Source organism: Malus sylvestris, chromosome 3 (genome assembly GCF_916048215.2).
Source record: "Malus sylvestris chromosome 3, drMalSylv7.2, whole genome shotgun sequence".
Taxonomy (NCBI): Eukaryota; Viridiplantae; Streptophyta; class Magnoliopsida; order Rosales; family Rosaceae; genus Malus; species Malus sylvestris.
This window is the reverse complement of record NC_062262.1, coordinates 4006190-4032390: the sequence shown is the minus strand read 5'-3', so window position 1 is coordinate 4032390 and position 26201 is coordinate 4006190. Positions and strand designations below refer to the sequence as shown.

Here is a 26201-nt window from a genome sequence, read left to right as displayed (position 1 = left end):
TCTTATGTTTCCAGGGAAGATTCCGCATCTGCTTGAGGAACAGATAGGGCAAGTGCGAAGGATACAAGGAAGCATGTGGAGACAAGCGTAACAGCACACGTGCCGATACATCCATTACTCTGTCAAAAGCAAAAGTATCCCATATCAGTAGGGTGGAACGTATTCTAGATTTGATGGACTTGTTTTGACCCTCAAATTCTTCAGTCGGCCTTATACTCTGGAGGAAACCAGAAAACCCTCCAGCTCAGTTCAAGAATAAGCCTGTGGAAAGTTACTTCTTCAAAAGCAAAAGTATCTCATATCATCTCTTCTCATTTTTCTTCTCTTTATCCTTCATGATGCTGCAAGATGGGGAGAAGGTGAACAATCAGTCGGAGCTTTGATTGCTTACCTTGTCTGTCACCTCTTTCAGCAGACCCCCTAGCTCGGCGACTTGGGGGACTCCTACTACATGGTTTGTATCGCGCTTGACCAAGCCTGAAACTACAAGTAAGCTTCAAGTGAAATTGATACATTACCTTGTGCATCTCCACCAGTTAAAGATACCACCCCTGGATGGAGGAAGAGTACTTCCAGAGAAGATGACACATCTACCTATGAGACAGATAAGGCAAGTCAAGACGACACCACACTCCGATACTTAGAAGTTTCGTGATTACGAGATCATTCTCCCACAATATTTCCTAATGTCATTTGTACTAAATCATTCACTTGTACTCACTAAAGGAGAGCTTGAACCTATGTACTTGTGTAAAAACCCTTCACAATTAATGAGAACTCTTCTATTCTGTGGACGTAGCTAATCTGGGTGAACCACGTACATCTTGTGTTTGCTTTCCTATCTCTATCCATTTATATACTTATCCACACTAATGACCGGAGCAATCTAGCGAAGATCACAAAAAGCGACCGTTTTTGCTACCTAGGATCTATCTTGCAAGAGAACGGAGAATTAGATGGAGATCTCAACCATAGAATACGAGCTGGATGGATGAAGTGTAAGAATGCATCCGGCGTGTTGTGTGACCGTCGTAAGCCACTGAAGCTCAAGGGAAAATTTTATAGGACGGCAATAAGGCCAGCGATGTTGTATGGCACAGAATGTTGGGCGGTGAAGCATCAACACGTACACAAAATGGGTGTAGCGGAGATGAGGATGCTTCGTGGGATGTGTGGGCACACGAGAAAGGATAAGATTGGGAATGAGGATATCTGAGGTAAAGTAGGAGTAGCCGAAATTGTAGGAAAGATGAGAGAAAATCGGCTCCGGTGATTTGGACATGTGCAAAGAAGGCCGAATGACGCTCTGGTTCGAAGATGTGACTACGGGACAGAGGTTCAGGGCCGAAGGGGTAGAGGAAGACCTAGAAAAACTTTGAAAGAGACTCTAAGAAAAGACTTAGAGTACTTGGATCTAACGGAGGACATGACACAAAACCGAGCGCAATGGCGTTCTAGGATTCATATAGCCGACCCCACTTAGTGGGAAAAAGCTTTGTTGTTGTTGTTGTTGTTGTTGCGATATTCTTAACTGCTTTAAACCATAGAAAAGAAATCAAACTCGATACAAGAGACAGATACATTGTTCTAGCCAACTAGCCTAATCCGCATATTGTAACATACTACTTTAAATGATAGAAAATGAATAGAACTCGGTATAAATATGCAGAGACATTGCCCTAACCAATTGGCCTAACCCACATCGTTTAACCCTGCCAAATGGAACTATTCAAACAAACAAGAACGACATATCACAAAACACTTCCTAGGCAAACAATGGTCTATTTGGGAGTGATTATAGGAGGGCCAAATCACATAATCACTTCCGGAAAAAAAAGCTCATGAGAGGCTTCTCCATAAATTTTACTGAAAAGCAAATCTCGTGTGCTTCTCCCCGGAAGTGATGGCCTTTCAACAAACGCTTTCCCGACGCGTTCCTTCGAGAAGTGATTTTGGCCTTCCAATAATCGCTTTCGTGACGGGTTCATCAATCCGAATACAAAAATCAATTTGGAACCTTCAGATGAAACATAATATGCAAATGGATATGTTTAACCAGGCAATCCAAGCACTAGTGCTCTTAACAAGCATTATTTCTTCAACAAACCAACCATTGACTAAATATCTTAGAAACGATACGTTACAGTTGTTTTTTTCTTCCATCTCAAATGCCTTCACAAATGAATATTCACAAACTGAGAACGTTGTTCCTTGATCAACTTTAAGTCGCACAAAATAGATAAATTTTTAATATTTCCAACGTTTTTACGAGAACCGAGATGGATTTCATGCATTTGCAAGCCTTTTAACAAATGCCGGAAACATCTTTCTTACCCCATCGCGTACTTCTGCGCCCAACTGCGAGCAGTGGCTTCATACTTTGCCCTGTCCGTCTTGTACATGTGCGCAATTTCAGGGACAAGTGGGTCGTCTGGGTTCGGGTCCGTCAACAGAGAGCATATGGACAGTAGCACCTGAAACACAAGTTCATTTAACAGACATTAATAACCTATATATCAAATAAATAAGTTATTGAACTGGAATTAGTGCCGTTATCAGATTAAAACGAAGCCATCGTAACTCCCATCGCACAAAATGATGACATCTCATCCTATGTCGAGCATACCATGTTACTTCCTCCATATTTTTTAACTCCATCCCATAAAATGATGGCATCTCATCCTTTTTTGGCCACCCCCACATGCTCGAGCCTTATCACTCGTCCCATCTCGAGTAATACAACAGAACATGGAGTGAAAAGCAGGATTAGGATGGAAACGCACATGATGCATGCATCTCACATCACCAGTTGCGAGTCACATGATACAACATGACTTGGAATAGAAGTAGGATTATTAGGATGGAGCCACAAGACATCTCCTTTTAATCTGATAAGGGGACAGAAGCCACAACGCTTGTAGTCCCCACACACATGAAGAATTCTGATAAGAGGGATAGAAAACACAAACCTTGGAAATGGTTAGTGCCGGGCTCCATTGTTCTTTGAGAATATCAAGACATATGCTTCCATTGCTATTAATGTTTGGGTGAAAGACCTTGGTCCTAAACGCAACCTGAAATGTAACTTGAGTTAGAATCTACATTCTAGACTACCAAGAGAAGTACTCAATTAACGATGAAACAATAACAAGATGAGAAAAGCATTAGAATACACACACAACTTGAGTTAGCCGCTAAAATTCTTCCAAAGACAATTTAGAAGCCAAAACATTAAAAAGGGCACCTGGTATCAATAATATCTCACAATAATCAGCTCTTTGTTGTAACAGTTTTAAAAGCATTCTAAGATAAACATCTACATCTATGGAAAACTGTGGGAACACCGGAAACACCATGCAACTTTACTGAAATCAGAAACACATCTCCCCGAATATCTGGAATAACTCTGAATACGAGCATTATAAGATAGATATCGATTACAGAGAAGTACTTTGTCCATAGATTCAATACAAACAGCCACAAGTGATATACAGAAACCAAATCTTTTTATGGATGTTCATTATTATTCTTGTTACAGTTTTTGTTTGTATTTTCAATGAAATGAACAAATAAATTGCTTAATGATTAAAACACCAGTGGCAAACTGTTGGTGAATAAACAACCTAACGACTGGAGTAAATGAGCTGGTAAATATCCAAGTCAGATTCCACTTAGTATCATATAACACTCTCACTAACACCCATAAAAGCTAAATGTGTTACCAGTGACCACCAACACTACTTAAACATGCACTATCTCACACACACATACAGAGAAGAAACTATTTTCTTCCTAAGAAAGTTGGATGTAATTACAATATGACCTGGTACAACATGAATGCAATCTACTTAAATATGACTCACGTCCAAATTGGTCCAATGCATCTGCAACTTATAGTGGTTTGGAAGATAAAATACAATTCCAGAGATAATACACATCAAGTTACATTCACAGCAATTGAAGAGATAATATTTTAACAAAATCACCTGCATGTATGAATAAACAATAAAACACTGTTGCAGTTATCCATTACACCCATTATACAACTCACAAAAGCTCACATTTCATTTATGACATTGTATGGAGGATAAATCATTTATGATATCATAAGAAGGAATATGGCAACTACAGATGTATGGAAACATAAGGATTCGGTTTTTCAATTTTCTTTTACCTTCGGAGGCTTGAATGGATAATCCGGAGGGAAATGAATTGAAACTAGAAAAACACCACCTGTGTATGGGCTATCAGCAGGTCCCATAATTGTCGCCTGCCAATGGAACATGTCCTCGGCCACAGGACCTATAATCCACGAAAGAGAACCCCAAAAGAAGAATGCATGCCAAGTTCAGTAAAGTGATCAAAATATATGCATATACCACAGAAAGATAAGATGCATAGACGGATGTAAAACTTGCTACAATGCAAATATCCTACCACCACTTGTTTACATCAACTAAACCATTAAAGGATGATGGTTTCATTCCCAATTGAACCATCCACAAATTTCCTACATCTTTATTTCATAACTGATAAAGCAAAGGGTTAAATTTCAGTAAACTTGATATAAGTTCACTTTTGTAAGTCATTATAGGATTTAGTCCACTTTGTTGGGTTAGGTCCGCTCACTGATTGTCCACATCAGCTTATTTTTATTTATTTTTTATTAAATTGTGATCAATGTTATTCCTTATTTATAGGATATTTTACTTAATTTTAGGATTGAATATAAGAATAAAACGTTGTTTCTCCTTCTTCCCACTCTCAATTCGTATCTCAATTTTTTATTCTACTTCCATAATAATTTAATTGTGTGTTATTAATGTTGTTTTCATGGATGTTAGGTGTATTAAGTTTTATTTATTTTCGTATGTTCTACCTCCATTACAGGTTAACCGTATTTTATTCAACCCAATGGCGTAGGTATCATATATGATGGCATGCATATAACTACTTTTAAGAAAATGGTTAGATATTCATGTTTAATATTCAAATTAAAAAAATTCAGAAACATGCATAAATCAAGAAATTTAATTAAAGTAGAAAAAAATAGGAAACTGACCTAAATCCTAACAGCTAAAATTTTAGGACCTAGATCAAACTACCCCTTTTTTCCTGCCAATTTTTTGCTAAATTCTGAGCTTCAAAGAGTTCAATTCAATTGAAAAAATACCGCTAATCCCCTGCAATTAGAACTTACCATCTATAATTCTAAAACAATTTTAAATATGGCATCCAAATTTAACAAAAAGGTAAGGTATTTGTTGAAGGAAATAGGAGCAAATACCAGCACTGCATGAGGTAGGCGGGTCCTTCTGCAAATCCTTGAGCTCCTTCAAGATGCGTTTAGATGCCATGACAACACCTACAAACACACTGCAATCACACAAACACAACATGAAAACCCAGAAAGAAAAAAAACCCCTGATCAAAACCAGATCGCCAGCCAAACAAACACAAATCAACACCCAAAATCCAAACCCTAATTTCCCACATACACAGATCAAGGCGGACACCTTAAAATCGTACAAAACAAAAGGCAGAAACAACAATTCAAGAAAAATTGAGACATGGATGAAAAGGGTAAAAATACCAGGAGATTGCGCGATTGGGATTTGACAAAATCCGAGATTGAACGAGCTGAGAAGGTAAAAAATTGGGGAAAATATTATGTATTTTATATATACATATAATATATATAAAGAGAGAAAAGGATAAGAAAGAAAAAAGACTTGTTTCTAGAATTTTCTATCCTTATATTCCAACTTGACTTAGGATCCACGTCCTCCTCCTTTACTCCATGCGCCCCCCCAACCCCCCCCCCCACTTATAGCTAATTACAAAATACACCCCTTACACATGTACTTTAACCATTTCACCACCACACCCTCTGCTAATTTGCAATCTGGTCCCTTTCTGTGTTGTTCCTTACCTTTCTTTGTATGGACCCATCAAAGGCATCATGATTGAGTGAGTCAACTTGACTCTACAGGGTTGGTTGGACTCTTCTTTCCTCTCCATTTTTAGCACGGATGGGATTCGGGATCGAGATCCGTCGAATGCCTTAGAGTGGAATTCAAGTATTTTCACACTCGAGACATGGACGCGAAATTACTTTGGCGGCATCGCCCGCACTAAATGTTGTAATGGTTATTTTAAAATTTGAATTTTGTTTTGTTGAATTTTTAATCCTTCTTACGCATCTCTCGTGTTGTGCATTTATGATATTTTTTATATCACATTTTCTGATACATTACTTAATGAAGATGAATTAAACTTGTTTTGGGTTTGGACAAATTCAATTTGAGTACATCCAAGTTTTATCCTTAGAAACAAGAGTAAAAGGGTGCCAATAAGACTCTCTATTTTGCATGGGTCAGAAAAGGAACACCTAATGTACGTAATCTTATCTTTACTTTGCAAATAGGCTGTTTTCACGAATTGAACCCGTGACCTTTTGGTTACAAAAGAGCAACATTTTCGTTGTTCCAAGAAAGAAATTCAAACTTGGGACTTCTTTCAACGTAAGAAAGAGATTTCACTACGTAGGGCAGTGCCAACCATCGATTAGTTAACATGCAATTTGTCTGCGTATTTAGGCCATAACTCATAAGGCGAGGAAAGAATCAAAACAAAAAGAATGAGCAAAAGTTTATTGATTGTAAACAAGTTTCTCAACACTAACGAAAGATCCACGCACCATGAAAAGAACGAAAAAAATTGAACATCACACCAGATACACAAGAAACAATGAAATCTTACATACCCAATCGACATATGATATCATGGCTCAAACCATTTCTCCTTCATCTAACACTACTGGCAGCTATTTGTCCTGCACCCCATTGAAAATCTCTTTCGCCTTGTCTTAAGGTAATCCCACGATCATGTCAGAGAGTCGAGAAAAAAGTCGGGATCTAAAGCATTATCCGAAACATAGAGAACGCGGATGGAGATCATCGCGGATTTTATTAAATGGGGATAATCTTGTAATCGCATTTAGCCTTGTTTCCGAAATCAACTTCCCTTTGCTTGGCATCGCAGTTTGAAATGATAGGAATGCCGTTAAAGAAAATTCCAGCAATGGGGAAGCTAACGCTTCCGGTCATGGCCAAATTCAGTGTCATCTCCCTATTTTTTATGTCGGTTATGAGTTCATCTACATCGTCTTTGGTAATCCCGGATTTATTAACCTTAATGGTTCCATTCAACGACTTCGTGTTCTTCTGGCCCTGAGCAAACTCAGGAAACCCGGTGATACCTAGCGGGACATGCGCGGACGCTACCTTGATCTTGAAGGCACCATACTTGAGGTCAGTTTTATCGTTCTTGTTAAAGAACTCCACAAGAAAATGTACATTTCCCCTCAAGACAAGTTTATTGTGGTCTTTAGTAAAGTTGAGGCTGGTGGCGTTGAATCTTCGGATGTAGATTTCTGGCAGATACGAATGGAAGATGGCCATGGCAATGAAAGCGATAATGAGAGCGAGAATCACAATGGCGAAGAAGACCAAGCAGCACCATGCGCAGCAAGCGTAGCCTGCACGACGCTTGGGGCGCTCATGGTCAAGGTCAGGAACCATATAGGCCGGATCGCGGACCTTGCTGGGAGCTGAGGCAGCTTCAGAGATGGCAACATGCCGCGCACTGCTGGCCTTTGATTGGTTGCGGCCAGGAGGTGGAGGCAAGGATGGACCATGTACCATTGTTGGAACTCTAGCTAGCACCTCCTAGCCGGATCACGGAGGAAAGCAATCGACGACAAAGGTGACGAATTTTTGAAGGATGTTTCATGTGTTTAGAGGAACATGGTAGTTTTCTTAGCTGAAACTGAGGAGGACCACAATCTATATACGGAAAATCGGATTTAGCATGCAGAGGAAACTGGGATCGACAGGCTCGGGGAGAAATTGACCTACAACGGAGATGCGACCCCTAAATACATATATATAGCCTCCTATTTCCAAGGGCCTAAAAAGTGCGTCTCCGTGAGAGTAGCTTTAGACCAAGTGACCAACATTTCTAACCACATTCTCTCTTAATGTGATGATGTGTAATTTCAACGTCAATTATGTAGTGATTAAAATGTGATTATGGGAATAGGAAATAAAATACGAGAAATGATTTCTGCACGTTCATGTTTATTTATGTCACTCGATTTTATTTTATTTTATTTTATTTATTCATTCCAAAGATTAGAAATAAACATTGGTATGCAGAATTCACTTTCCTGAAACAAAAATCAGACAAAAACTATAGAATTATCGAAGATTGTTCAACAAATCGAGAAAAGAAAAAAAAGATAAAACCCCACCTAAACTGCTTAAAAAAATCACAATTGGACTGATAAATTGCCACTCTACAAAGCCATGCACTTAATTGAATAATGCTTGGGAAAACCTTAGGAGGCATGTACAGAAAATGTAAGGTTCAATCATGAATTTCTCAGAACCAGATAAATGAAAACAGCAAGTTTGAGTGGTCAAGGAGTCTGCACAGTTGAGTCCTTTGATTTATTCTCTTTCGGAAGATTGCCGGTTCTCTGAGTCGGATTGCCGGATTTCATCAATCATTCTAACAACTTCTTCCATGGTGGGCCGCATATCCGGCACCTTTGCCACGCACGCCATTGCAATTTGCAACATTTGAACCATTTCTTCTTCAATGTTTTGGTACCTCATCAGTTCAACGTCAAATACCTCTGCGGTCCACTCCTCCCTGACCACAGACTGGACCCACCGAGGAAGATCAACCATATCATCACGCCCGGGCGACTGGAGTGGAGCTTTTCCAGTCAGCATCTCAAGGAGGACGACGCCAAAGCTGTACACATCTGATTTATGAGAGTGCTTGCGGGTTTCAATCACTTCTGGAGCGCGATAGCCTGCACTCCGAGGAGTGGCAGGAACATTCATGAGAGGAGTCAGGCCAACATCGGAGATGCACCCATCGAGGTCTTGACTGAGAAGGACATTTGTGGACTTGATATTTCCATGAGTGAATTTCGGACCACCCACAGAATGAATATGAGCAATTCCCCTTGCAGTGCCAAGGGAAATCTTTACCCTCGACTCCCAGTCTAATGAAGGTCTTTCACTTCCCCGGTTTCCTGCCATCAGATACAATAAAAATTGAGTGTGGTGCACCAGACAGTGCTTCAACAGACAGCTGAATTCTCTATTAAGGTGATCTAAATAGGCTGTCCCAAATAGATCCATGTAAAGACTTTTGAAATAAAAGTGATTGTCAATACAGAAAAGAAAATTGAAGGTAGCAAGCTGCTTTGCATACTTCAGTTAACTGAAAAGAAGTTGCTGAATTCGGGAGTTTGTAATCTTGTGTATTGGTTATAGAGACAGAAAGTAGGACGGTAACCTGATCTTTTATTATGCATAACAGATTAGCATGCCTTACCATCAAACAAAACGGAAATAGAAATAGTTAGAAAAAGTTATATGCATCCCTTGTAAATAATGTCACTTTCAGTGTCAGTAACACTCTGGTTGAGAGTGGGCTATCACAATGCCTCGTCCAATGAAGACTAGAATATCATTAGGCATACGGAGGTCAAACCAAAATTCATATACTCGTTAGATGCTAGCAGATTAAATGCACCCGAGTTGCAAAGCATGTAATTATAACTCTGAAATGCCAACATAACATCATCAAATATGCTACTAAACTACGTTGACAAAGAGCTAATAGACTTCAAAATGATAAATTTCAGGACAACTCTATCTTAATTTAAAATTATGTTTTTCTAAGGGTATCGACAGAAATTATACACTCTTCATGGTAATTACCTGCATTTTCTCTTTAGATATGTACACAAAGTTCTCACTCACAGATAGTACGGCAAAGTGTGTTTATTTTTATGAAAGAGATATAAAGAAAGAAATAGAGAGCAGTGACATGCATACCATGCAAAAGCGCAGATAAGCTCCCATTTGAGATATAATCATAAACTAGAAGCTTCTCGTCCTTTGAGTAATAATAAGCACGGAGTGGAACAACATTTGCGTGCTGTCCAACTCTTCCCACAATCTCCATTTGCTGTTCAAAATCCCTCTTCCCAACAACAACTTCCTTCAACCTTTTAACTACCACTGTTGTTGCCTCCTCTAAGACGGCCTTATACGCAGTACCATAACTTCCCTTTCCTAACACTTCAGCTGAAGCCCTCAACAAATCGTCAAGATCAAAATTGTAAGAACAACCTTCAAAGAAAACTAGTTTGTTCTTCTCGGGTTCTTGCACCCCACTCCCAAACTCCTCTTTGGGCTTCTCACTCCTTCCGCCGGTAGAAGACTTCCCTTTCAATACACTTGTTCCTCCGTTGTCTTTCTTCTTTAAACAGCAGAGAACTATAATTAGGCCTAACAGCAACAGCAGAACAGCCCCTCCAGCTGCAATAGCAATGATGTATCCCAACTTCAGCTTTTTCTTGGAGCTTTTTTTCTGAGGAGATACTGGTGGTGGTGGATTGGAAGTAGGAGGTGGCGGAGGAAGGACAATGGAGCAAGCTTTAAGCGGCCCTCCACACAAAAGTGAATTTCCCACAAAGGATGAATTGGGAAAATGTTGAAGGGATGGTGGAATAGAGCCATTAAGATGGTTATAACTTAAATTTAGACGCTTGAGCTTAGGTAGCTTAAGATCAGGTATAGGTCCAGAAAGGGTGTTGTTCTGGAGGCTCAATCCTGTGAGTTGTGTTAAATTACGTACTGTTTGTGGTATGTTTCCTGTGAAGGAATTAAATGATAGATCCAATACATTGAGTTGAGGTGAAAAGGAGGTAGGAATGTGACCAGAAAAATTGTTACGTTGGAGGTATAAGTACTGAAGTGATGGAAGGGAGGTAATATCGGAAGGAAGGTCACCACGGAGGAGATTGGACCGTAGGCTAAGAATCCGGAGGGCATCTAGCTTACCAAGGGTGTTTGGTGGGACAGAGCCCACAAGTCCAACTCCAGGAAGTCGGAGGGAAGTAACCCGGGTGCCATTTGGAGTGCAATTGACGCCAACCCAGGATGTGCACACTGGGGTAGCAGGGTTCCAACTAAAGTTGCGGCGATGGGGAACAGCATCAGCAAAGTCAAGAAGAGCTTGCTTATCGGAAGTCAGGTCAGAGCAAACCACAGGAAGAAGAATGGCAACGCCAAAAAGGAAAGGGATAACTGAAAAGGGACAGGACTTCATGGGGAGCTGTTTCAACCAAAGTTCTACGAAAGTGACTAGAAAAGAAATCAAAATGCAACCTCTGCAGGGCTCACAATCTCCTGGTCAGCACGAAAACGAACATATCAAGATTAGCGATCAATAATGCAAAGCATTTCATACACTAAGAAGGCAAAATAACAAACAATTTGCAAGGACGACATGAAACACCGAAAAGTAGTAATAATATAGCTCATTTCACTTTGCCTCAATGCTAGACTGCATTTAAATTCAGCAGAACAAATTAAGAAACAATCTGCTTCCTTGTCCCATAAATAAGGTACAAAAATGATTTATCAGAATTGGGTACATATCTGTTGGAAACTAAGTTACATACATTGTACACAAGTGGGTAAGAAAGGTAAGAATTAAAAACCTTTACAAGCATTGCTGTCTACTATAAACTGATTGCATTACAAAACATGACTAAATTAGCATAATTATGGATAATTGATAACTCAGAGTGGTTCAACCACCAAATGAAGAAAAACAAAAGAAATTATTTGACCAAATTAAAACCTAATCCAACAGTCACAAGAAAAGTGGGGTTAGTCCAAAGCAACCACATTGACTAAATTCAACATTTTAATTATGGTAAAAATGGATGAAACTGAAAAAAGAAATTAATGGGCTGAGCAGAAATTCAGTGGAAAAATAGCAGTAAGGCATTCATGCAAGGAGAGAGCAGAAAAAAGCGCTTTTCACAATGGTAGCCATAGCAAGTTCAGATCTATAAGCACTTTTTTACCTGCAGTCTGCAGTGAGACCTGAGGAGCTGCCTGAGCTGAGTAGCAGAGGGTAAAGCTTCTTCCTTGAAGTAAAAAGCTTCAGATCCAATCCAGGCATTAGAAATTTCTTCTGAGATTATCACTCACTCAGGCGAAATGTTGGTGCAAAAAAAGCACAAAAAGTCAGAGACTTTTGAGAATTTGGTGGGAATTTAAGCAGGAAAAAGCGCTTCCGGTTTTCTTACCGGACAACCGCGCAAGGGGAAAGTTCAAAGTTTGGTTTTGGAGATGAGAAAAGAAAAATTTTGGGTTTGAATAAAGGAAATGGAAGGTGGGGAGAAAGGAAGGGGAAAGAAAATGAATGAATGAATCAATTAGAGGGAAAAAGAAAAGGGGAGATGAAGAGGACTGCACTGCCCCTTGTGTGTGAGCTGTGTGCCCCTCCCACTCAATGAGTCTGCTGAGAGAGACAAAGCCCAGCTCAAAAGTAGTACCGTTTCGTTTTATTTCGGCTTAACACACTATTTTTTATTTCCTTTTGAAAAACGACACTCTAAAGTAAACAACTCTAATTCATGGAACTTAATGTAAGACGATTCAAGTTAATAAAGCTCTCTGTTTTGCAAGAATCGAGAACAAGTTTATCATATGTAGTTTTACTCTTACTTTTTAAAGCATATGTTTCCACCACTTGAACTTGTGACTTTTTAGTCACAAAGGAGTAACATTTTTGTTGCGCTGAAGCTTGCCGTTGAGAGCTTAAGGCAAAAAAAAATTGATTGCAAGCTAACAAAACTCTCCTCTTTGCAAGAGTTAAAAAAAAAAACATTTATCGTACACAATTTTTCTAAAATGTTCTAATTTGTTAAAAAAATATTCAAACACGAGTATAAGGGTGCGTTTGGTACGCAGACGGGACGGGACGGGACGGGACGGGACGGGACGGGACAGGACGGGACGGGACGGAACGGGACGGGACGGGACGGAACGAAGGTGTAATTTTTGAAAAAGACATGGGGTATATTTGTCTTAAAATGGTAAAACATTGTGTTCCACAGACGTGGAACAAACCCGTTCCAGGGGGGAGGTGGGACGCAAAAACACCCAAAATCTGTCCCGTGGAACAGCCCGTTCCACCCATTTTTGGCGCACCAAACGCGGGACGGAACACCTCATCCCGTTCCGTCCCGTCCCGTCCCACATACCAAACGCACCCTAAGAGAACGAATACAATGTCTTAACCATTTAACCAGCTGACTTGACCTAAAATGGCACAATACACAATATTATATAATGTACCTAGTGTAGCGGTTAAGCTCGTTTGTTTGTTTCTCATTGGTTGTGTTTGGCTGCTTTCCTCAGCAATTAAATTCTTCAGGTTTCAGACTCTCTCTGTCCTTGTTTTCTGCATGGGATGTGATATCCACACATTCCATTTTACTTTTCACATACATTTTTAATTTTCAGCCGTCGGATCGGATGAATAGAATAAGATCAACAGACATAAATTATCAAGGGATGTGTGAGAAGTAAAATGAAGTATATGGATAGCATATCCCTTTCTGCATATATTTTCATTACTGTCCTTATATGTCCTATGACACCATCTAATACAAAAACAAAGTTTATTATTATGTACATGCAGTTTTATTACTCATTGTATTTCGATTGGATAACTTACCTAAAAATTGTATTTTGATTTGGATTACTTACCTAAAAAAATTATTTTGGATTTAACATGTATATGAAATTATTCTTTCTTAACTATTAAACACACGGTAGTACTATTTGCACAATTTTTTATTTATTTCTCACAGCTCTTGTTAATTTCTATTATTTGATTCTCACCAATTCATTTGATTAGAGAATTGAAAATTGAAAATTAAGAAATATGTATGAAAGGTAAAAAGAGCGTATCATACTATCACATTCAATATTTAATTTTCCTATAAAGAGTTAAGTATTTTTCTTTTTAACTTAGTTAACACAACAAATGTTTAAAGGTAATAGGTTATAAAACGCTCGTTATTTGTTTGAGTCCACTCCACAATGTAATATTATGAGTTATGATACGAACTTTTCATTTTTTTAATTACCATCAAATCATTAATCAAATTAATCGTAATTCATTCGCTCATCCTTTTGATTATTATCGTGATCCATGACCATTCATAATTCATTGTTTATCAAAAACTTGACTAGTAGTTTAATCAGAATGGTGGTTCAAAACTAACACATTTGACTTCAAATGCTCATGAATTAAAATAACTGGGTTTATTTAGTAAGTGTAGTTTGTGAGTGATTATACATATCCGAAATTTAAAAGTTCTTTACCTAAAAATAATGACTCGTTTGGAATCGCTTTTAAAAAACAAAAACGTTTTTTATGACAATACTTTTGGAATGAATCCTTAGTAAAAATGCAAGTGAGTCTAGGAAAGCATCTGCAGTGCTTTCTATTAAAAACACATAACTGATGTTTTTTGCATAAATCACTTGTTGTGCTTTTGAAACCTAACATATGGAGCTAAAATCCTCACTGGATATGTGTGAGATGTTTGCCATGTTTGAAATCTCATACCACAATATGACATCTTGTAATGCGTTAATTTATGGTTCCGAAACTCGTAGTCTTCCTAGCCGTTACCATCATATTGTTCTTGGTTGTTTTCTTCTTAACTCTTTTGAGAAATTCTTGACGTAATACGCGTCAGTGTTTGTATGTACGTTCAGAAATCTATCCTTCACTAGAAGAAACACTCCCTCCTCATCGACTGGGCAGGGCAATTTTTTTGGTCAATTAGGTAGCGAAACTTGAGTAGATGCAATTCCGTGCATGCTCTGGCTAACAGTCATTTAATTGTGGCCGAAAAAGTAGCTGTTGTTTCATTTCAACAAAAATACTTACCTGTGTATTCGTAACATTTGTTATCTAGTGTTTTACTTTGTGTATTATAATATGAATGAGCGATATCATTATTATTTCTCACTTTGAGTATATAAATAATAAATAATTGCATATGTCATAATTATAATGATGTAGTAACACTAGGCGGTGTTTTAGGTAGACCAAAAAGCCTCTTCATTTCAACATCCAATTTTTAAATTCCCTTATTGGTAGGCTAGAGCAGCAGTGGGAGTAGCTCCTTCAGCTTCTTTTGGTTCATCATTGCCCTGTGGGAACGGATGCCTTTTTGGTCAAATGAGGTTTCATGCTGCAGAGGACTGCAAGACGGTTTTCAAATTTTGAACCCACATAAACACATACGTGTGAAAAGTTATCATGTCAAGTTTCCTATAAATTTCATAATAATGCAAGTATATTTATGTTTAGTCTCAAAGATTACTTAAGTATTCTCGAGCAACTACGAAGTTATTATACATGAGAGAAAAACAAAAGCAAAACTCAAGCTGCAAAAACCGGCCTCCAACTCGTGCAGTAGTTAAATTAAGACAAACATCTATTTTAAAAACTGATCATGCATGTTTGAGTTGATTGGAAATCAAACTTGAACGGTTGCTATTACAACACTTTCAAGTTTCCCACCCATCTAATCCATTGGGGGTTATCAGTTAATCTTATTCTAATGGTGATGATATGACTTGGATTTAGACAAGAAGTGACCAATTTAGTTGAAGGTTGAAGCTAATGAGACATGGGATCTTCAATAATATAACTTGTGAGCTGTGGGTGCTAGGCAGAGTGTACCATCTTTGATGGAAGAGTTGGGGACTGGAGGGAGGGAAACCATAATCCAACCACTACCTCCACCTTTTTTTTTATTGCCAACTACCCTCAACCTACCATTATTACATTTTAGATCTGCTCCATCATCTGCATGCTCATCAGCACCCCATGCCAAGTGCAAAAATTCCAAAAAAAAATTCTTAGCCCATCACATGAAACAAGATGCTTTACCTTCTCACTAATTAAATAAGACTAGGCAAGAATTATGAACTTAAAACTTATGAACATTTAAAGAGGAGAAATTCTGTCAAACAGCCGGCGGCCGAGATATATTTCACTCTTTGGTATCTCTCTTGTCATGAGAATGATAGAGAAAAGGAGATACATCTCCAGTTACGGACATGATTTTATTTTTTATGTAGGTCATGGTGAAATTTTTTATCCTTTCTTTTTCTTCACTTTTGGTGAGTCAAAACTTCAAATGGAATGTACTCCACAACCATGATTAAAGTGTATGTGCATGGTTTAAACATCCAAAACAAGCTATCTCTAAAACTACTAGATAATCCCAAAAGAAATCATGCCTGAATAAGAAGTTTGAACCCTTCTCACGATCATGATGTCTCAATAGTAGCTCTTTTCAAAAGTTTCATGATTAAACATACATAATCTTATGTCCCTCGTGGGTTGGAGAGGGACTTACCTTAAGGAGATGTATCGTTTTTGTGTTTATATCACTCCTCAATTGACTTTAACATATTAAAGCTGAAATAACACGTGATGGGTGAAATACGCACAAAATTTGTATCCTAACAAGTAAACATTTATGCATGTGGTTTGGGTGTGAAAGAAGAATTTTCAGTATCAGTCTTCTAAAATTATCAACCTAATTCATTAAAGAATATAGAGGGAAAACAACATGTCAACATGAAGTTGGAGTTTGGGCATCTCTAGGAATCATTTCACCTTAAAAAGCTGCATAAAATTTTTCCTTATGAAGGATTTTTCAATGTAAATGGAATAAAGGGTAGTACACTATATAATTATATAATTAAAGAGACATTTGAAAAATAAAACTCTCCTCCATTTAGATAATGACATGTAGTGTTTTATTCGTGTTCCGGCTACACTGAAAATTTTCTTCTCTCTTAGCCCCCAATTTATTTTGTATTTATTATGTTTGTCAAAGTTGGTGTTACATGGAATATTCAAAGGTGTTTTATAATGCACTAAAAGCACAATGGAATAGACAAAAAAGCACATGAATTTTAGTTTAATATTGGTCATAAGATTAAACTTTGTTCTAAATTGTCCACTTGTATTTAGTCTCTCATTCTCCCAGCTTGGCAGACAACCCATCTTAATCATGATCTAGCAGCAAATTAATCATGTACAATTAATGTTAGTATTTTGTTATATGTCTTGAAGCTTTCAACTTAGGAATGATTATTAAGAAATTGGTACCATTCAAATTTCTAACTTGTCGTGTTTGCTGATACTCAAATAATAAAAAAATTAGGTAGGGTACATCCATTAAATTCAGTTCGGGTTTGAGATCACCTATACAAAAACAATAATGTCTCATCCTGATTCATGACTTCTAGTAAATTTGTCTTTTACTTTATGACATGTTGACTTTCTATTAACATGCGACATACCATATCGTCTAAGGGAGTGAATCCTGTAAGCCATATGTATATTCTCATCTCTACCTAGCATGAGATCTTTTGAGAATTCACTGGGTTCAAGTTCCATCGAAACTCCAAAGTTAAGCGAGTTCGCGCGAGAGCAATCCCATGATGGGTGATCCACTAGGAAGTTCTCGTGTGAGTTCCTAGAAACAAAACCGTGAGGGCGTGGTCGGAGCCCAAAACGGACAATATCGTGTTACGGTGAAGTCGAGTCTGGGATATGGTGGGGGCCCGGGCTGGGATGTGACAATTTGATATCATAGCCAATCCCTGACCGGTGTGTGCCGACGAGGACGTCGGGCCCCTAAGGGAGGTGGATTGTGACATCCCACATCGCCCATGGGAGTGGATCATGTAAGCCCTATGTATATTCCCATCTCTACCTAGCACGAGGCATTTTGGGAATTCACTGGCTTTGGTTTCCATCGGAAATTCGAAGTTAAGCGAGTTCACGTGAGAGCAATCCCATGATGGGTGACCCACTGGGAAGTTCTCGTGTGAGTTCCTAGAAACAAAACCATGAGGGCGTGGTCATGGCAAAAAACGGACAATATCGTGCTACAATGGAGTCGAGTCCGGAATATGATGAAGGCCCGGACTATGATGTGACATAATGAGTATTGAAGAAATTAATATCATTTTAATTCTTGAATTTTCAAATGTTTACTAACACTTAAAAAAAAAAATTAAGTATCAATTCAAGTTTCAAATCAACTATACTTGAACAACGATGTATCATTGTGATTCATGGCTTTCTCTATCCAAGCAAGGTAAGTGCTCACAATGGAGCATGGAAGTGTTGATGGAGAGGCAGAGAGGGAGAGGAGAGAGTTGAATGCATGCAATCAATGTACAAGCTCAGATATCAAAGATGCCACACACTGGCAGGTAATTGCTTTGCAATGCCAATACTATGTGTCCCAGAAGGCCCATGACTGACAGAGAGCTTGCTAACTCATGAGTAAGCTGTGCCAGATGCCAGCATGTGGCCCCAGCATTTGATACAGAATATCCAACTTTACAAGGCAAGTACTCAACTAAAACATTTAAAAAAGGGTAAATTTAAACCCCCCCTAAATCCGTAAATTACCTCCCATTAAGTTTAGGATCGATTTTAATTTCTTACAACATTTTTAAAACATTTAAATTTCATACATTTAGTCAGTTACTTATCATTTTATTTCACTTTTATACATTTGTTAGAAAATTTGTTAAATAAACCGTTAATTAATGATGTAGCAAATATAGAATCCACATTTATGCTGACCTGGCTGTTAAATTTATGTTACGTAACAAAAAAATAATTTTTTATGTATTTTAAATATTATAATAATTTACCCCATTTAAAATTTATTTAAAAAAAAAAAACCATCTTCTTCCCCGAACCCTTCCCTTCCCTGCAACCCAAACACCCCACTTCCCCTGCAACCCCCACCCCACCCTGCCCGCCACGCTACGCAACCTGTCGTACCTCATACTCACAATGTCCGAGGGTCGACTCGTGGGGAAGCTGTCAAATTCCTCGTCCAACTCATCCGGATGGGCAAACTCTGCCCTTGAAAGCCGAGCATCCATGTGAGGTGGGTGCCTTGGCCTGAACCAGTAGTTCCATATGCCAATCACAAAGAGGTAGAGGAAAATTGTGGGCAATATTAGTTTTGGGTAGCAAACTAATATCACAAACAAGATATGGACGAGGCACGTTGTGATCGGGTTTCTCCAGTTGCATGTCATTAAACCATCTGCAGACAGTCAGTGACCCCGCTAAGAACCGACATCCTTGGACGGGAGTATACCTTCTTCGGCATCCACGGTTCAGGAGCAAGATGATGGTGATGAAGAGGTGGGGGTGCCTTTGTCGAAGTGGACCAGGAGAGTGCAGGACTTCTCCATTGGGGATCCGAAATTGGGATTGGATCTCCGCGGATCCGAAACGGGGAAAGTCGGATCTGAATCGGAGAAATGTGGTGGAGGAGGAGGAGATCTGGGCGTTTGTTTGGATGGGAGGGGAGGTGAAGAGAGTGGAGGAGAGGGAGGTAGGTGGGGGTTGCGGGGGAGGGGAAGGGCTCGGGGGACGGTTGTTTTTTTTTTTTTTTTTTTTTTTTTTTTTTTCAAATAGGGTAAATTATTATAATATTTAAAATGCATAAAAAAATTATTTTTTTGTCGCATGGCACAAACTTGGCAGTCACGTCAGCATAAATGTGGATCTCATATTTGCCAATTCATCACTTAACGGTTTACTTAACATATTTTCTAACGGATGTATGAAATTGAAATAAAATGATAAATAAATGTATGAAATTAAAATGTTTTAAAGATGTTGTAAGGAATTAAAATCGATCCCAAACCTGAGGGGGTAAAATGTAATTTACCTTTTAAAAAAATACAAAGCAAAAATTTGGAAATTTCTTTAGTACCACATAGCATAGCGGATGATACAAAAATGAAGAGATTGAAAATAGAAAATTTAAACAATTGTGAAAATTATGGTTAAACCACTTATAGCATTGATTGATACGTAGTATTAAAGTCGCATAAAAAAAATTAAGCCAAAATAATCTCAACTTTCACAAAATTAAGTTTACTATCATTAAGGTATGACCGTATGTCATGCAAATCAACACTACTTATAAAAAACTTACACATAATTTTATATCATTAAAATGAAAGATCAGGATAATAGTGTGCTCTGTCCTCCTACATATGTGGTAGGCTAACCTCATTGAAAATATGCAAGGAACCATGAAATCGAAGAGGAATGGTGTATTACTAATTGAAGTTTGTAATGACATTTTGGTCTGATTTCTTTGTAAACTCTCTGCTTTGTAACAATAAGATTTGGCTGTTGAAAATTTTAACAGAAGCTCCTGCTGAAACTTGAACACGTGTTCATCTAGAATTAGGTGTAAGCGGGAGTTTCTGCTGAAACCTTCAACAGCGAAGTAGCGTTCGCTTTGTAAGGGCCAACACATGGAGGGGGCCTTTTAGTTAAATAAAAACCAAGGCTCTTTGTTTGCACTTCACAGCATCTTTGTAGTAATCAAGGACATGATCCATAAATTAGGTAATAGGTAGTGTAGGACCTTTTTGCTTTGTTTATGTTTGTAAGGAGAGCATTTATAGCATGGAAATAAGGAATGAATAAATAACAGTGAGTCATTATTTCCAAAAGAAAAAAGGTTGCATTTGCATATACCCCTTTGACTCCATTTCCAATCATGAATAAGGAGAAAAATTTGTATACAACCGAATATTATTTTAGGGTATTTTAAATTAAACTGTATTGTCACGTAATAAGTATAACACATAGCATTTATGATAGGTTTAGAATATTGTTACTTTGATGTTTTGGTTAACATATATATGTTTAATGGGTTTTATGTTTTATGAGTAAGTGTTGAGATTATAAATTCCACATCAGTTAAAAAAAATAAACATTACATGTGCTTATACGTAATTAAAAACTCATCATATTATCAATTAATTTATAATGAAATATCAACTTTTTTTCAAAATTGCAAATATGAAACTGTATGTCAAACGTGCTGAGCGGATCCCATCTTTGCCCTTTGTTTTTCTTTTTCTTTCGGTCCAGTAGTTGGACAAATATACAAATCTCAGATTTAGTTTGTACACAAAATAATGTCACAATGCCCCATTCCTTCACATTTGAACGGGTTTACTATTTTATTTTCTTTTACGAATTTTATTTATTTCAAGATACATCATTTGGATGAGTTTACTTTCTTCTGTGGCCTCTTGACAATTTAAAGGTCACACTTTTATATCTATTGCAAGAACTTACGCAGACAACTTAGGAGTATTAGATGCCATACAAAGGTAAATAATCTTACATGGCATCCGCCACCAGTAAGCCTATGGGGGCTCTGTCTCTGCCATGGTGTTGTCAGGGCCGGTCCTAAGGTTTTTAGTGCACACTACGAAGGTTCAAAACGTGCCTTTTTTTAATACACAAACATATATTTAAAAAATATATATATTTAAAGAGGGCTGGAACCCAGTCGAAGCTGGGGGGCTAGGCCCTCACGCCCAGATTATATTACTTGAGAAAACATACAATGGGTGGAGCAGCGTCTGTAAACCCCGACAATCAAATGTAAAATCATATACAACCACTCTAAGCAAAACTCTATGAAATTTCAACCTTCAAGAAATCGTCTTCAATAATTTCATGATCATGAGACTCCTCACCAACATTTTGTAACCCTTCACCAACATTTTGTAGATGGAGGACCCGCTTTGAATGAATTTAATTCATAAACTGCTACTGTTTGACAAAAGGCTTCTGCAGGTTCCCAAGTAAAATCGCTCCTCCGGCGAATCTTCAAAGAAGTCAAAGTTTGCATATGCATTTTGAAAGTCTTCTTCAGCTGTGTACCTGAAATTGGAGTTTTAAGAGATGAAGTGAAAATGTTTCTCATTTGATTGCCCTAAAAATTTGACATACGTGACTAGCAAGGATTACACACAAAGCATGCTCATGAACTTTCTATCAAATTAGAAGTATAATATGAGATACCAAGAAGGTGGGAAATATGGAAGCACTCTTTTTTGTTCATATAGTAAAAGTAAGTTGCCTGCTTTTGGTTACGATACACTTCATTCCAGCAACTTCGGCTGCTGCAAGGCCCATGCCGATGTCCTCCACCACAGCTGTAGAAAAAGGAAAGATGTTATATTTTATCCTAGACAGTTGGGGTAGAGAATGCACATGTTTGTACGAGTAAGTTACTTCTTGTTGGTAGCTTGAATTTTCTTCTTAAAATAACAGAGACTGCTTCCTTCATATCATAAACACGATTAATTATCAAAGATAAAAATGTAAATCCTTTATGATTGCATAAAAAAGTTGCTCAAAGGAGATAGTGTTACCTTCACAGCCCGAAGAACTCTCAGTAAAATACTAAGGTGTTGAGGCAACGGTGAGTAACACCATAATGAAGAGTGACCCAAAGTACCCAATACGGACCTGCACTGAGCAAACTTTGCTTCGCAATACAAATTACTCTTACAACACCGTTATCATCAATGGCATAATCACTCATAAGTTCATGGTGAATATGAAATGGAGAAAACCTGAAGAAGGGAAAACATGCGTGCTTACAACACCGTTATGTACTGGAGCTGATTTTACAGACTCTCATCCTCAATAAAGCATCCATAATTTCTGTCATTCATTAAAGACAATACTAAGTCCATAGGACATTGTACAAACCTTCCATACATGCCAGCTGGGCTACATCCATGTTTAGTCGGTTCTCTGGTTTTTACTATAATTACATTTCAAAATGAGCATGAGTCTTTTGGACTGAAGAGAGAGAGAGTTACGATTAGGTTGAAAAATGAGCATGAGGTTGAAAAATAATATTGATCCATGCATGAGTTATGATCGGAATCCCAAAGATACCACCGAAAAACTTAAGAAAAACATAAAGAGCAGATTTCAACTAATAGTAAAAAGCTTGTAACTGAAGATTCATTTACCTAATTTCTGCAATAGTTTGGGTATCTGTTCATCAAGTTGGAGGATTATCAATGACAGAGACAAAAGTCAACTGAATTCAAGTCCCTATGCATACAATTTAAAAATCTGTTAAAAAATTACAAGTAATCATAAAGTTCGCAGTCCAAAATCTTCATAAGAATAATAACTTTTTTGCATATTATATGAACATGGTTTTAGCAGATAACAAATCTTGGAAAAAAATTTGCCCACTTTCCTCATTATGCAAGAATCAAAGGAATAAGGAAAGTGCTACAATTTTCATCAGGACGAAAAGTCATTAGTCCATAATTTTAATCTCATTCGAACATACCAACAATAATATCACTCTCGATGATTGCATTTCAATTAACTGTCTCACTGAATCCCAAAAAGTCCCAAGATCTTGAATGTTCTGCTAGGAAAGACACAAAAATTAACAATAATATCACTCTCAGCAATTTCAGCAATAACATGGGTACTCAATAGTTCATCAAGTTACTGGAGCGATATCAACTACAGACACAAAATCAATAGTATTCAAATCAAGGCGCATTCAATTCAGATATTACAAGGAGCCTCAAACCTCAATCCTAAATCTTCATAAGAAAGCAATTACAACAGTTCTATATATTATATCAACATCGTTATTCTGAAAATAGGTCAGGTCTTGGGATAATATAAAAGGTCGTACCCAGTGCACAAGGCTCCCGCTTTACGCAGGGTCTGGGAGAGGTGAATGTCGGCTAACCTTACCCCCATTTATGGAGAGGCTGCTCCCAAGTCTCGAACCCGAGACCTACCGCTTATGGGCGAAGGCACTTGCCATCGCACCAAGTGCGACCTCTTTGTGTAGGAACCAATGGAATAAGCAAACTGCAAGAGATTGAAGCAACAAATGTGTTAAATCTACAACTACCATTGTGACAGGATAAAATGTCATTAGCCGATAATTTTAAAACAACAATCTGGCCAGAAGAAAATTCCACTTAAAAAGTTTAGGAACAAAACAATGTGAATCAGAATGAGAACTAATCTGGCATGTGTAAATCAAAGTGATCGACAGATGGTTGAACAACGAAATCTGCTTCGATTTCAATGTATTTATCAACAACGTTGTAAGCCAATTCATGAATTGCATGCTAGCTTGAAAAGGTATTTCTGAACAACGCCATGAGAAATGAAGGTTGAGCGAGAAAATTAATATCTTGTGCATCAATACCTTTACTCAGTTTGCACCCATTGAGCATCCTGAAAAACGCCACTGCAGGCCAAAAGAAATATAGACGCCACTGGAAAACACACAATATATATAGTAAGTCATAAGTCAACAGTACAATACATTGATCAATTAGAAGAGAATAGGAGGTGTGGGTTTGAAACTTTGAAAAGCTTACATGACTTGATTTCAATGCGAAAGTTCGAGCCATTTGGAGTTGTTTGAACATGAAACCGGAATACAAATAATCTTGTGGCCTTGCACACCGTGAAATTTGGTTTTTCCAATACACATTTGCTGCAGTTTGGTAAGGTGCTGCCTACCTTCCATCCAACTACTTTCTGACGCAGTCAACTGATTTAAAAGAAGAGGAAGAAGAATAAATAACTTTTGTTATGCTAGTTTAAATTTGTATGTAATAGTTGAGACGAGTAAATCTGAAAAAGATTGTAGACTAATGCTGTTACTTTGGACACCAAACCATGCTACCTTTGGGCATCCACATATAAGCAATTCCTTAAGAGAGGAAAAACAACGTGAATGATAATGAGAACTAGTCTGGCCATGTAGAAAGTGATCGACTGATGGTTGAACACCCAAGTCCGCTTCAATTTCAATGTATTTCTCAACAACAAAGTTATGAGCCAATTCAGAAGTTACATACTAGCATGCAATGGATGAAAGAAGGACCGGTTTGCATCAGCACCTGGGCTCTGTTTGCACCTACCGCATTACATCGTTCCAGTTGAGTAAGAGTGTCATGAAAATGCCAAAGGATGTTGATCCAGTGTAATTAAAGGGATGAGTGCTTCCCAGTTTGTCTAAATTAGAAATGTTCGGTCAAGTTTCTGCCAGACTCCCAATTCTGCCTGATCAAATATAACAAAAAAACAACTTAGGAAATATATAGTACAGAACAAATTTTAACTTTTCAACTGATAGTACAGAGAGCTTGAAAATATCATCTAGCATTGCAACTGAAGATTCTTTTGTCTAATCTCTGCAATAATGCGGGTATTTTACAATGTAATTACTGTTCATACGATTAAAAAATCAGTTTAGATTTCACAAGTAACCATAAAAATATCTGCCCAATATCTTCGTATATAAGGATAATAACAAACAGAAAGCAATTTCAGCAGTTCTATATACTATATGAACATGATTTAACTTAGGTTCTGGAAATATTTGATTTTAAAATATTCAATACCATGAATGGATAGTTAAGAGGTTTGCTACCATGATATGTATTATAACTTGAGGTATATTATCGAGAAATGAAGGTTGAGAGAGAAATTTGATATCTTGTGCATCAGTACTTGTAAGGCTACCCAACCATTCTGGCAAAGTCTCCACTCCGTCAAATTCATATACAGGCCAACCCCTCAACTTTAAACTTGTAAGATGCATAAGTGATGGAGCCATTTGATGTTGGTTTGAACATGAAACTGGAATACAAATAATCTTGTGGCCTTAGACACCATGAAATTTGGTTTTTCCAATACACATTTGCTGTAGTTTGGTAAGGTGCGGCCTACCTTCAATCCAACGATTGTATGATTTGTCCGTCAACTGATTTAAAAGAAGAGGGAGAAGAATAAATAACTTTTGTTATGCTAGTTTAAATTTGTATGTAGTAGTTGAGACGAATAAAAGAAGAAAAGAGATAAGCATGTAATATGAAACTCTGTAAATTCATTTCAAGAATTTTAGAACTTACTCATAATTTCTGGAATGTGAGAAATCTTGGGCCAATCTGTGCCGCTGTCCCTGCTGCATCTTTGCTTTAGAAGGGGATGACATTGAAAAATTGACAATGTATGTAATTTGGTGAGGCGTTGCATAGATTGGACACTAGGTAAGTTGGTCAGATTCTTGCAATTCCAAATCTCCAGCTCTGTAAGGGATGTAAGGCTACCCAACCATTCTGGCAAAGTCTCCACTCCGTCAAATGATTCTATATTCAAATATGTTAGAGAAGTGAGGTGTTGAATTTGTTGAGGCAGAGACTTGAGCTTAGGCCAACCATACAAGTATAACATTGTAAGGTGCATTAATGATCCAACTTGAAAATCAGGGAAGGAATCGAGCTCCTCCCAGAACCCACCGATGCTCAATCCCTTCAAGTGCGGGAGCCGTTGTAACCCCGTCG

The 26201-nt window shown here is 37.8% G+C and overlaps 4 protein-coding genes across 41 annotated transcripts; all 4 read right to left on the bottom strand.

The window, feature by feature from the left end:
- Positions 1-2090: 2090 nt before the first annotated feature.
- On the bottom strand, positions 2091-5759 carry LOC126615426 (ubiquitin-conjugating enzyme E2-17 kDa-like). 2 transcript variants are annotated; one of them, XM_050283256.1, is made up of 5 exons: positions 5594-5759; positions 5288-5376; positions 4175-4302; positions 2970-3074; positions 2091-2474 (listed from the first exon to the last, which is right to left on the bottom strand). In XM_050283256.1, exons 2-5 carry the CDS (start codon positions 5355-5357, stop codon positions 2331-2333), a joined length of 447 nt encoding a protein of 148 aa, XP_050139213.1. In that variant the 5' UTR covers positions 5358-5376; positions 5594-5759; the 3' UTR covers positions 2091-2330. The 2 variants fall into 2 exon arrangements, with proteins under 2 accessions (XP_050139213.1, XP_050139214.1); XM_050283257.1 differs by having other exon boundaries at positions 5288-5365; positions 5594-5723.
- A 1212-nt stretch (positions 5760-6971) lies between these two features.
- On the bottom strand, positions 6972-7706 carry LOC126615440 (uncharacterized). Its single transcript, XM_050283268.1, has one exon. It carries the CDS (start codon positions 7704-7706, stop codon positions 6972-6974), a length of 735 nt encoding a protein of 244 aa, XP_050139225.1.
- Positions 7707-8242: 536 nt separating this feature from the next.
- On the bottom strand, positions 8243-12414 carry LOC126616506 (probable inactive receptor kinase At5g58300). Its single transcript, XM_050284584.1, is given in 4 exon segments — positions 8243-8521; positions 8523-9109; positions 9921-11279; positions 11966-12414. Coding segments are annotated over 3 exon segments (1905 nt in total). The 5' UTR covers positions 11200-11279; positions 11966-12414; the 3' UTR covers positions 8243-8482.
- Positions 12415-21327: 8913 nt separating this feature from the next.
- On the bottom strand, positions 21328-26201 carry LOC126615231 (CBBY-like protein). Of its 37 annotated transcripts, none has more exons than XR_007620696.1 (12): positions 25770-25914; positions 25289-25621; positions 24539-24918; positions 24228-24403; positions 24053-24122; positions 23525-23706; positions 23165-23248; positions 22833-22917; positions 22221-22618; positions 22081-22129; positions 21868-22001; positions 21328-21726 (listed from the first exon to the last, which is right to left on the bottom strand). XR_007620696.1 is itself a non-coding variant. In XM_050283031.1 (5 exons), the coding sequence occupies exons 1-5, from the start codon at positions 22440-22442 to the stop codon at positions 21603-21605; spliced, it is 378 nt and encodes a 125-aa protein (XP_050138988.1). In that variant the 5' UTR covers positions 22443-22826; the 3' UTR covers positions 21328-21602. The 37 variants fall into 37 exon arrangements, 2 of the variants coding, with proteins under 2 accessions (XP_050138988.1, XP_050138989.1); XR_007620694.1 differs by having other exon boundaries at positions 22221-22515; positions 23165-23245; XR_007620697.1 differs by having other exon boundaries at positions 23165-23245; positions 23587-23706.

What these genes read in the sequence shown, in the direction of transcription:
- LOC126615426 (XM_050283256.1), bottom strand. Translation starts at nt 5,357, where the DNA reads ATGGCATCTAAACGCATCTTGAAGGAGCTCAAGGATTTGCAGAAGGAC. An exon ending in GCCTACCTCATGCAGTGCTG is followed by an intron (nt 4,303 to 5,287) that starts GTATTTGCTCCT and finishes CGTGGATTATAG; the next exon opens with GTCCTGTGGCCGAGGACATG. An exon ending in CGGCACTAACCATTTCCAAG is followed by an intron (nt 2,475 to 2,969) that starts GTTTGTGTTTTC and finishes CTTGTGTTTCAG; the next exon opens with GTGCTACTGTCCATATGCTC.
- LOC126615440 (XM_050283268.1), bottom strand. Translation starts at nt 7,706, where the DNA reads ATGGTACATGGTCCATCCTTGCCTCCACCTCCTGGCCGCAACCAATCA.
- LOC126615231 (XM_050283031.1), bottom strand. An exon ending in GAGTTCTTCGGGCTGTGAAG is followed by an intron (nt 22,130 to 22,220) that starts GTAACACTATCT and finishes TATGATATGAAG; the next exon opens with GAAGCAGTCTCTGTTATTTT. An exon ending in TCGTAACCAAAAGCAGGCAA is followed by an intron (nt 21,723 to 21,921) that starts CTTACTTTTACT and finishes AATTTCAGGTAC; the next exon opens with ACAGCTGAAGAAGACTTTCA.